Raw genomic sequence first — 12,555 nt, forward strand, 5'->3', positions numbered from 1 at the left:
GGGATCAGACCTGGTCTCCAATATTTGCAGGTTGATTCTTTACTGTCTGAGCCATCCATTAATTATTTTTGTCTTCAACTGAACTAGTTCTCCACATCATTACATTTTCTATAACATTTTAAATGGTTGCTTAGTATCCTATTACACAGATATGGCTGTCTTATAACACATTAAGCAATGAACTATTCTTGAACATTTAAATTGTTGTCAATTTTATCATTAAAAACCACTCTGAATTTTCTCAGAAGAGACCCTTAGAAGTGAAACTTAGCAAAGGGATGTAGAATTTGAAGGCTTTCACTGTACAGACTGCCTAATTTTCCTCAACCAGCATTGAGTGCCTATTTTCCCTGACAAATGGAAACACAAATACACAATGCAAATCACTGTGTATTCATTTGTTTTTCTCTGCCACTGTTAAAAGCAAAATTGAATCTTGTTGTTCTAATTTATTTGACCGGTGAAGAGGAGCTTTTTAACAGTTTTTTTTTTGGGGGGGGGGTCATTGAAATAACAAAGGTTTTTTTTTAGCTTTAAAAAAGTATTTACACATACTTAACCCCACACTTTTTGGTGCATAATTCTATAACTTTTGACAAATATATAGAACTGAGTATCCACTGCTATAATCAATATACCTTACAGTTTCATCACCCCAAAAAATTCCCTTGGTGATCAACCCTTTCTCCAACCCTCATCTCTGCCAACTACGGAGTGATTCTCCATCCATGTAGTTTTTACTACTTGCAGACTCATATAAATGGAAACGAAAAGTATGCTTTGGGAACAGGTTTCTTTCACTTAGGATTCATTTACAATAGTACATTTGAGATTCATCCATGTCATTACACATACCAGTAGTTTGTTTCATTGATGAGTAGTCTTCTACCATATGGATGTTCCCGTTTATCCATTTAGCAGTTGACACATATCTGAGTTAGTTCCATCCTTGGCAATTATTACTGGCCACACCATGTGGCATCTTATTAATAATTCCCTGATCAGGGATCAAATTTGTGCCTAACACAGTGGAAGTGTGGAGTCTTAACCACTGGACCACCTAGGAAGTCCCATTCTTGGCAATTATGAATAATAAAGCTGCCATAAGTATTCACAGAGTTTTGTGTGAATATAGGTTTTTATTTCTTTTGGGTAAGTACCTAGGAGTGAAATTTCTAAGTTATTAATTTTGCAGGAAACTGGCAAACTGTTTTTCAAAGTGTCTATGCCATTTTTACATTTCTACACATTCTACCACTAATGAATGCGAGTTCCCAGGTACTCTGCATCTTCACCAGCATTTGGTATCATCAATATTTTAGTCATTCTACTCCAGGCAATACTCCAAAGCTACAGTTATCAAAACAGCATGACACCGGCACAAAAACAGAAATATGATTCAAAGGAACAGAATAGAGAGCTCAGAAATAAAGCCACACACTTATGGTCAATTAATCTAACAAGGAGGCAAGGATATCCAAGGGAGAAAAGACAGTATTTTTAGCAAGTGGTCCTGGGAAAGTTAGACAGCCACATGTAAATCAATAAAATTAGAACACATACATAAAAATAAAACTAAAAATTGCTTAAGGACTTAAATAGACATGACATCATACAACTGTTAGAATACAGGCAAAACATTCTCTGACATAAATGGTACCAATGTTTCCCAAGGCAATAGAAATAAAAACAAAAATAAAACAAATGGGGCCTAGTCAAACTTCTAAGCTTTCGTACATGGAAGGAAACCATAAATGAAAACAACAACAACAACAACAACAAAATACACCTACAGACTGGGAGAAAACAATTGCAAATACTGTGACCAACAAGGGATTAAACTCCAAAATATACACACAGGTCATACAACTCAGTAACAAAAAACCAATCCAATTACAAAATGGGGAGAAGACCTAAATAGACATTTCTCCAAAGAAGACATACAGATGGCCAACAGGCACATGAACGATGCTTATCATCACTAATTATTAGAAAAAGGCAAATCAAAACTACAGGTGAGGTACCACCTCACACCAGTCTGAATGGCCATCATCAAAATGCTGGAGAGGGCATGGAGAAAAGGGAACTCTCCTACACCATTAGTAGTAATGTAAATTGGTGCAGCCACTAAGGAAAATAGTATGGAGGTTCTTCAAGACTAAAAATAGTGTTGCTTATGATCCAGGAAACCCATTCCTAGACATAAATCCAAACAAAACTCTAATTCAAAAAGGTACATGCACCCCAATGTTCAAAGCATTTACAAATTGTTCTGGCTTAAAACTCAACATTCAGAAAACTAAGATCATGGCATCCAGTCCCATCACTTCATGGCAAATAGATGGGGGGAAAAAATGGAAACAGTGATTTTGGGCTCCAAAATCACTGCAAATGGTGATTGCAGTCATGAAATTAAAAGACGCTTGCTCCTTGGAAGAAAAGCTATGACCAACCTAGACAGCACACTAAAAAGCAGAGACATTACTTTGCCAACAAAGGTCCGTCTGGTCAAGGCTATGGTTTTTCCAGTGGTCATGTATGGATGTGAGAGCTGGACTATAAAGAAAGCTGAGTGCTGAAGAATTGATGCTTTTGAACTGTGGTGTTGGAGGAGACTCTTGAGAGTCCCTTGGACTGCAAGGATATCTAACCAGTCAATCCTAAAGGATGCTGAAGCTGAAACTCCAATACTTTGGCCTCCTGATGCGAAGAACTGACTCCTTGGAAAAGACCCTGATGCTGGGAAAGGTTGAAGGCAGGAGAAGGGGATGACAGAGGATGAGATGGTTGGATGGAATCACCGACTTGATGGACTTGAGTCTGAGTAAGCTCTGGGAGTTGGTGATGGACAGGGAAGCCTGGCATGCTGCAGTCCATGGAGTCGCAAAGAGTCAGACATGACTGAGTGACTGAACTGACTGACTGATGTTCACAGCAGCACTGCTTACAACAGCCAAGATGTGGAAACAACTTGAATGTCCAACGACAGATGAATGGATAAAGATGTGGTTCATATTTACAATGGAATTCCACTCAGCCATTAAAAAAGAATAAAAGAATGTCACTTGCAGCAACAAAGATGGACATAGAGATTATCATACTAAGTGAAGTCAGAATGACGCCATACCAGTATATCACTTATATGTGGAATCTAAAAAGTGATACGAATGAATTTATCTACATAAAACAGAAACAGACTCACATACATAGAAGACATATGGGACTTCCCTGGCGGTAGTGTATAAGAATCCGCCAGTCAAGGCAGGGTACACGAGTTTGATCCCTGCTCTGGGAAGGTTCCACACGCTGTGGAGCAACTAAGCCTGTGCATCACAACTACTGAGCCTGCAGGCCTAAAGCCCATGCTCCACAGCAAGAGAAGCCACCCCAATGATAACCGTGTACACCACAATGAAGAGGAGACCCGACTCACCACAGCCTGAGAAAGCCCATGCAAAACAATGAAGACCCAGTACAGCCAAAAATAAACAAATAAAATTATTAAAAAGAGGGACAAGACATATGGTTACCTGTGGGGGGGTGGTGGATAAACTAGGAGACAAATTAGATAAATTAGCAGATACAAACTACTGTATATAAAATAGATAGTTCAGTTCAGTCGCTCAGTCGTGCCCGACTCTTTGCGACCCCATGAATCGCAACACGCCAGGCCTCCCTGTCCATCACCAACTCCCGGAGTTTACTCAAACTCGTGCCCATCGAGTCGGTGATGCCATCCAGCCATCTCATCCTCTGTTGTCCCCTTCTCCTCCTGCCCCCAATCCCGCCCAGCATCAGGGTCTTTTCCAATGAGTCAACTCTTCGCATGAGTTGGCCAAAGTATTGCAGTTTCAGCTTCAGCATCAGTCCTTCCAATGAACACCCAGGACTTATCTCCTTCAGGATGGACTGGTTGGATCTCCTTGCAGTCCAAAGGGCTCTCAAGAATCTTCTCCAACACCACAGTTCAGAAGCATCAATTCTTTGGTGCTCAGCTTTCCTCACAGTCCAACTCTCACATCCACACATGACCACTGGAAAAACCATAGCCTTGACCAGACGGACCTTTGTTGGCAAAGTAATGTCTCTGCTTTTTGATATGCTATCTAGGTTGGTCATAACTTTCCTTTCAAGGAGCAAGTGTCTTTTAATTTCATGGCTGCAGTCACAATCTACAGTGATTTTGGAGACCAAAAAAGTGAAGTCTCTCACTGTTTCCTCTGTCTCCCCATCTATTTCCCATGAGGTGATGGGACCAGATGCCATGATCTTAGTTTTCTGAATGTTGAGCTTTAAGCCAACTTTTTCACTCTCCTCTTTCACTTTCATCAAGAGGCTTTTTAGTTCCTCTTCACTTTCTGCCACAAGGGTGGTGTCATCTGCATATCTGAGGTTATTGATATTTCTCCCGGCAATCTTGATTCCAGCTTGTGCTTCTTCCAGCCCAGCGTTTCTCATGATGTACTCTGCATATAAGTTAAATAAGCAGGGTGACAATATACAGCCTTGACATACTCTTTTTCCTATTTGGAACCATTCTGTTCTTCCATGTCCAGTTCTAACTGTTGCTTCCTGGCCTGCATACAGGTTTCTCAAGAGGCAGGTCAGATGGTCTGGTATTCCCATCTCCTTCAGAATTTTCCACAGTTTATTGTGATCCACACAATCAAAGGCTTTTACATAGTCAATAAAGCAGAAATAGATGTTTTTGTGGAACTCTCTTGCTTTTTCAATGATCCAGCAGATATTGGCAATTTGATCTCTGGTTCCTCTGCCTTTTCTAAAACCAGCTTGAATATCTGGAAGTTCTCAGTTCACGTATTACTGAAGCCTAGCTTGGAGAATTTTGAGCATTCCTTTACTAGCATGTGAGATGAGTGCAACTGTGCGGTAGTTTGAGCATTCTTTGGGATTGCCTTTCTTAGGGATTGGAATGAAAACGGACCTTTTCCAGTCCTGTGGCCACTGCTGAGTTTTGCAAATTTGCTGGCATACTGAGGGCAGCACTTTCACAGCATCATCTTTCAGGATTTGAAATAGATCAGCTGGAATTCCATCACCTCTACTAGCTTTGTTTGTAGTGATGCTTTCTAAGGCCCACTTGACTTCACATTCCAGGATGTCTGGCTCTAGGTGAGTGATCACACCATTGTGATTATCTGGGTCGTGAAGATCTTTTTTGTACAGTTCTGTGTATTCTTGCCACCTCTTCTTAATATCTTCTGCTTCTGTTAGGTCTATACCATTTCCGTCCTTTATTGAGCCCATTTTTGCACAAAATGTTCCCTTGGTATCTCTAATTTTTTTTTTTTTTTCTAATTTTCTTGAAGAGATCTCGAGTCTTTCCCATTCTGTTGTTTTCCTCTATTTCTTTGCATTGATCGCTGAGGAAGGCTTTCTTATCTCTCCTGGCTATTCTTTGGAACTCTGCATTCAAATGGGAATATCTTTCCTTTTCTCCTTTGCTTTTAGCTTTTCTTCGTTTCACAGCTATTTGTAAGGCCTCCTCAGACAACCATTTTGCCTTTTTGCATTTCTTTTCCATGGGGATGGTCTTGATCCCTGTCTCCTGTACAATGTCACCAACCTCCGTCCATAGTTAATCAGGCTATCAGATCTAGTCCCTTAAGTCTATTTCTCACTTTCACTGTATATTCATAAGGGATTTGATTTAGGTCATACCCGAATGGTATAGTGGTTATCCCTACTCTCTTCAGTTTAAGTCTGAATTTGGCAATACGGAGTTCATGATCTGAGCCACAGTCAGCTCCCGGTCTTGTTTTTGCTGACTGTATAGAGCTTCTCCATCTTTGGCTGCAAAGAATATAATCAATCTGATTTCAGTGTTGACCATCTGGTGATGTCCATGTGTAGAGTCTTTTCTTGTGTTGTTGGAAGAGGGTGTTTGCTATGACCAGTGCGTTCTCTTGGCAAAACTCTATTAGCCTTTGCCCTGCTTCATTCAGTACTCCAAGGCCAAATTTGCCTGTTACTCCAGGTGTTTCTTGACTTCCTACTTTTGCATTCCAGTCCCCTATAATGAAAAGGACATCTTTTTTGGGTGTTAGTTCTAAAAGGTCTTGTAGGTCTTCATAGAACCGTTCAACTTTGGCTTCTTCAGCGTTACTGTTTGGGGCATAGGCTTGGATTATCATGATATTGAATGGTTTGCCTTGGAAACGAGCAGAGATCATTCTGTCGTTTTTGAGATTGCATTCCAGTACTGCATTTCAGACTCTTTTGTTGACTTTGATGGCTACTCTATTTCTTCTAAGGGATTCCTGCCCACAGTAGTAGATATAATGGTCATCTGAGTTAAATTTCACCCATTCCAGTCCATTTTAGTTCACTGATTCCTAGAATGTCGACATTCACTCTTGCCATCTCCTGTTTGACCACTTCCAATTTGCCTTGATTCATGGACCTAACATTCCAGGTTCCCATGCAATATTGCTCTTTACAGCATCGGACCCTGCTTCTATCACCAGTCCCATCCACATCTGGGTATTGTTTTTGCTTTGGCTCCATCCCTTCATTCTTTCTGGAATTATTTCTCCACTGATCTCCAGTAGCATATTGGGTACCTACCGACCTGGCGAGTTTCTCTTTCAGTATCCTATCATTTTGCCTTCTCATACTGTTCATACTATTTATCTATAAAATAGATAAACGGGGTCCTATTCTATAGCACAGGAAACTACATTCAGTATCCCATTAATAAACAATGGAGAAGAATATGAAAAAGGTTACACATATAATGGAGTCATTTTGCTGTATAACAGAAACCAATACAACACTGTAAATCAACTATGCTTAAATTTTAAAAAGTGTCTTTCATGGAGCAAAATGTTTAATTTTGATGAAGCCCTATTTATCAATTTTTTCTTTTTTGAATTGTGCTTTCGGTAGAGTTAATATAAAAGAACTCTTGAAATGCAAGGAGATCAAACCAGTCAATTCTAAAGGAAATCAACCCTGAATATTCATTGGAAGGACTGATGCTGAAGCTTTGATACTTTGGTCACCTGATGTGAAGAGCCAACTCACTGGAAAAGACCCTGATGCTGGGAAAGATTGAAGGCAGGAGGAGAAGAGGGCAGCAGACGGTGAGATGGTTAGATAGCATCACTGACTCAATGGACATGAATTTGAGCAAACTCTGAGAGACAGTGAAGGACAGGGAAGCCTGGTGTGCTGCAGTCCATGGGGTTGCAAAGAGTTGGACACAACTGAACGACAGAACAACACAAGAACTCTTTGCCTAACTGAAGGTTACATAGATTTTCCCGTATATTTTCTTCTAAAAATAGTTTTATATAATTTTTTTTCTACAAACTCTTACATTTGAGTATATAATTCCTTATTAAAATTTTTAAACATACATAAAAATTGGAAGATACAAAAGCTAACATTTCACCGTATTTACTTTTTGGAACCATTTGAAAATAACAGACATCATGACATTTCATACCTAATTAAAGGTAGTTCTCACTTTGCATGGCAGTACGGGATCACATAAATGATCTTGCAACCTGAAACTGTGCAAGGTGATCTTAATCATCAGTGGGGAAAATTATGATTGTTCTGTGACATCTAAAAATTCAGGAGACTTCCCTGGTGGCTAGTTGTTACAACTCCTTGCACTCGAAGCAGAGGGCCTGGGTTGGATCCCTGGTCAGGGAACTAGATCCTGCATGCTGCAACTAACACCTGGTGCAGCCAACTAAATTAAGAGATAAAAAATAAAGACAATCTTCTACCTCAGGAAAAAAAAAAGACATGTCAAAACATTAAAATCTCTTATCATGGGCTATAAAGGTACAAGGAAAGATTTAAAAGCAGTAGAATTAGTATGTAATTTAAAACATCAGAAACATTAAGAGTTAAAGTTATTTCTTGAAAAGAAAAACTCATCAAGACTAATTTGAACAATGCCCTCCTTCCTCTTATTGTATAAGTTAGAATTTGGGGACAGCATCTTTTCTGTCCGTTTGGTGAACTGTCATACTGTTTTAAGTTTGCACTGGCTTCCAGCCTCTTATCCTTTCTGCTTTCGATGCTGCGAAATATCTCTTAGAGTTCATTTAATATTAGTTTTTTTTTTTTTGCCAGTGTTACTTCCTCCAGGAGGTCATCATCCTTTTCCTCATAACCAATTTCTTTATTTAGGTTGGTAAGTTCAACTTTACTAAATTCATCTGGCCACCAGGCAATCTTCCTATGGGAGCTGCTTCTCGGATAACTCCATTCACACTCTATTTCAAATTTCACTTTGCATTATCATGTTGCTAATTTGTTGCATTTGTCTTTTTGGGCCAAATTCCTCTTTCCATTATCCATTTTACGGTCAAATGTCACAGTTTATGACAGAGACAAGAAAGTAACAAACTATACAATATGCTGTCTGTACATAAACGGGATGGCCAGTGACCAGCCACCCAGGCTTTGATATGTGACAGGACTGGTCATGGATCATGACGGACACCTAAAAATACATGTTGTGTATGTAGTGAATCATGGGCTGAAGGTCTAGTAGTGGCTGGTGTTTTATGTAATCACTCATAGTTGATACACCATGCTGAGATTTGAACTGTCTTGCTGACAACCGGTGTTATTTAACTGAACCGTGGTAACTGAAATTCATGCACAAACTACAACAGTTCAAGGCCAGGACTGCCTGTTTTTAAGCATGTGCCTTCTAAAAACTGGAGCTTACCACTGGAGTGCTAGTGGTACAGAATCTGCCTGCTGATGCAGGAGATGCAGGTTTGATCCCTGGGTCAGGAAAATCCCCTGGAGAAGGAAATGGCAACCCATTCCAGTATTCTTGCCTGGAAAATCTCATGGGGTTTTCCTGACAGGCTACGGTCCACGGGGTCACACAGGGTCGGACGTGACTGAGCACACATGTACGAGGTTCAAGGCCTCCTAATAATCAGGCCATTTTCATATTATCACACTTAAGGAAATGACCAATAACTTCCTAGAATACTGTCTGATCCATATTAAAAATGCTCATTTATTTCAAGGATCTAGAACAGCCCTCCCTCATTAACTTTTCTCTTGTAATACTGACTTTTCAGAGAAACTAGGTTTGCATTCACAGTGATACCACCCGAAGTGTGATCCACGGATGAGCAGCCATCACTTGGCAAGTAGCTGATTTCAGAACCTTGGGCCCCACTCCAGAACGCCTGTTCTCCATTTTGGTGTGTATCTTTTTAAATTAGTTATGCTTGGAAATAGTTAAGGCCTTTCAACAGATTGAGTATTTGTTTACAACAATGGAATTTTTTAGACTATTTAATCACTACCACTCCTCTTAACTGGAGCTACTAAGTCTATTTTCCTTTATGTTTCTAATTATTTTAAGTTTGATCATCCTGGTCGATTAATTTGATTCTCAATAATGACATCTTCACTTCAAATTCTGAATTCTTAAAATCTGCAAATCACGTTTTTCATTTCCTCAAAGTCTTCCATGTGTGTCTGCTATAACAGAATCTCTTTAAGAGCCCCTGTTACTTTTTTGGTCTGTCTCTTCCAGCAGTTCTTATTTAAAGTCTACCTACTCCTTGTACTCTGTTCATCTTTTAGGATCAGTGCTTCTCCAGCGGGGCTCTTCTTTGGAATCACCTGGGAAGTTTATGACATTCTGGGCCTTGGATCCCATCTCCAGGGATTACGATTTGACTCATCTGGAGAGAGACCTGGCACCAAATGTTTTAAAAGCTCCCCAGGTCTGCTTGTGGGTTCTTAAAGCAGAAGTAATCCTGTCACCAAAATTCAGAATGCTGGAAACTCTACAGGAAAACTTGGTTTCTTCAACACATGGACATTGTAAGAAAAGTAGCAAGAACAGAGAATAAGGGAGAGAGATCAAGGGACGAAGAAATTATGGATTACCTTTTTTTAAAGTCTCTTTAAAAAAAAAGTATTATTTATTTATTTGGCTGCACTGGGTCTTAGCTGTGGCATGTAGGATCTAGTTCCCTGACCAGGGATCAAACCTGGGCCCCGTGCATTGGGAGCACAGAGTCTTACCCACTGGACCACCAGGGAAGTTCCTAGATTAAGTATAAAAATGCATGAGACAGGACTTCCCTGGTGGTCCAGTGGTTAAGAATCTGCCTGCCAGTGCAAAGGAGATGAGTTTGGTCCCTGGTCTAGGAAGATCCCACAGGCCACAGAGCAACTAGGTAGCTGTACCATGACTACTGAGCCCTCAGGCCTCAAAGGAGAGCCTGCGTGCAGCAGCAAAGACCTGGCACAGTTAAAAAAAAAAAAAATACATGCGACAGAGCAACTCACTGCAACACATGGACCTCATTTAGATCTTGATTTGAACAAAACAACTATAAACACTCAGGAAACAACCGGGAAAATGTGAACACTGATTGGATTTTTAAAAACTGTAGTAAAATACATATAACAAAAAACTTACCATTTTAAGTTTAAAATATACCTTGACAGTTTTAAGGTGACCAGTTCAGCAGTGTTACAGACATCCACACTGTTTTTGTGTGGATATCAGGAAATTGTTAATTTATTTAGGTGTGATAATGGCTTATATTTTTGATTTATATATATATATATATTTATATTTTTGTTTTAAAAAGAAGAGTATTTGTCTTTTGAAAATACACAGGCTGAAATCTTTATGGATAAAATGATATGAAGCCTGGTATTTTTTTTTTCCAAGATAGATGAAACAAGACTGGCCATGAATTGTGGGGTAACTGTTGAAGTTGGGTAATAGGAATTTAGGATTCATTATACTACTTCCTACACTTTTGTGTGTGACATTTTCCTTAAAGTTTAAGGAAAAGGAAGATTTTTTACAAAGTAAGTTTTCTTATTTAGTAGTTTATTATCGATTTTTTGTTTGCAAGCATGTTAAGTCCCTTCAGTTGTATCCAACTCTTTGTGACCCTATGAACTCCAGCCTGCCAGGCTCCTCTGTCCATGGAATTCTCCAGGCAAGAGTACTGGAGTCAGGTACCATGCCTTCTTCCAGTGGATCTTCTGGACCCAGGTACTGAACCTGGGTCTCCTGAACTGGCAGGAGGGGCCACCTGGGATGCCCTATTATTGATTTTTTAACTTGTCTCTCTTAACTCCCCCATCCTTTTCTGCTAAACTTCTTCCAGTCTTACCAGTTCTTGTTAGTTTTTTCCATGACCGCTACACACACACCCCTAACAAATTTTACCCTGTCAATTCTGTCAATTTCTGTTGTTTTGTCAAGTTGTCAGAACCATGAGGCACCTTGGAAGGACACCCACAGATCTTGGTTTCCCAAGCTTCCTGCAACTATAGTGTTTCCTCCCATGCTGGTGTGACAATTTCTCACGTACCTTTGCTGGCTGGCTGATGAAGGTGTTCTGAAGCAATGACAGTATCATCGAAATAACCCAGCTGGTGGCTTGGTCTTTGTTCAGTTCCAGGCTATAAAGTGCTGTAAAGAAGGCTGAGGCCAGGCTAGTGACACCGAGAAGGAGCCAGCAGAAGTATGTCAACCATCTGTGCCAGCCTTTAGAGACATGCTGCTTCCCTTCTTCTGGGCTCAGGATGGGGAAACTGGTTGCCTCCCTTAGGAACAGAAGTTGAAGGAATAACCAACCTAGTCAACAGCTGACTGGTTTAGGAAGACTACATGTGGTAAAGCCCAGTGCAGTACGTTACCTGGATAGCCCTTGCTCTGTGGGAATAACATGGGTTTCCAAGAGTTCCTGGAGGTTTTGCATTTGGTGGATTGCATTGAGAAAGTCACTGGGGTGATCGGCCTGGGTGGGACCCAGTGTCTGTGAGTGAGATTGGAGCCTCTGCAGAATTCTGAGCAGGTAACTGCAGAAATGACGGTGGTTTTCAGGAACAACTGAAAATACAGCCCAGGGTGACACATGAACAAGTGGAAGATTTCAAGAAACAGAAATTCTTGGTAGAAATGAGCAATCTGTTAACTGAAAGTGAAAGTCGCTTAGTCGTGTATGACTCTTTTCGACTCCATGGACTCTCCAGGCCAGAATGCCGGAGTGGGTAGCCTTTCCCTTCTCCAGCGGATCTTCCCAACCCAGGAATTGAATCAGGGTCTCCTGCATTGCAGGCAGATTCTTTACCAACTGAGCTATCAGGGAAGCTCCTGTTGATTGATGATGAGGTTAAATTTCCTAGTCAGTGAAGACTGAACCCAGCACCTACAGAACTGTATTCTCTGAGCATGATGGTGTATTTGCAACAATTTGTAAAATCCTATATTACTTTGATAGGGAATCAAAGTAATTTTTAAAGCTAATTGAGTTTTTTCACCAGAACTACAGTACATGTGAACTTGTAAGTGCCTAGAAGGCCCAAACTAAATTCAAGAATTCATAAATCACAGAATCTCATCATTCCAATACACTTTCACAGCCTCTGACGAAGCAGATGAAATATGGGGGGTCTGATACAGAGAACATTTTTGGTGGGTTTTTCTTTTAACCTTTACTTTGTAAGACCAGATATGCTGTCTCAAAAGCTCTGAGAGGTAGCAGAGCTATCTGCCCTCTACTGGGA

The 12,555-nt window shown here is 40.3% G+C and overlaps 1 protein-coding gene across 1 annotated transcript in view; it reads right to left on the minus strand.

The window, feature by feature from the left end:
• Positions 1-12,555, minus strand: part of PKD1L3 (polycystin 1 like 3, transient receptor potential channel interacting) — an 81,040-nt gene that overhangs the window by 24,764 nt on the left and 43,721 nt on the right. Inside the window, exons 20-21 of the mRNA XM_043437161.1 lie at positions 11,686-11,878; positions 11,358-11,592 (exon numbers count right to left, since the gene is read on the minus strand). Coding sequence (XP_043293096.1) covers positions 11,358-11,592; positions 11,686-11,878 — 428 coding nt within the window. The remainder of the gene's footprint in view (positions 1-11,357; positions 11,593-11,685; positions 11,879-12,555) is intronic.

Source organism: Cervus canadensis, chromosome 18 (assembly GCF_019320065.1).
Source record: "Cervus canadensis isolate Bull #8, Minnesota chromosome 18, ASM1932006v1, whole genome shotgun sequence".
Lineage (NCBI taxonomy): Eukaryota > Metazoa > Chordata > Mammalia > Artiodactyla > Cervidae > Cervus > Cervus canadensis.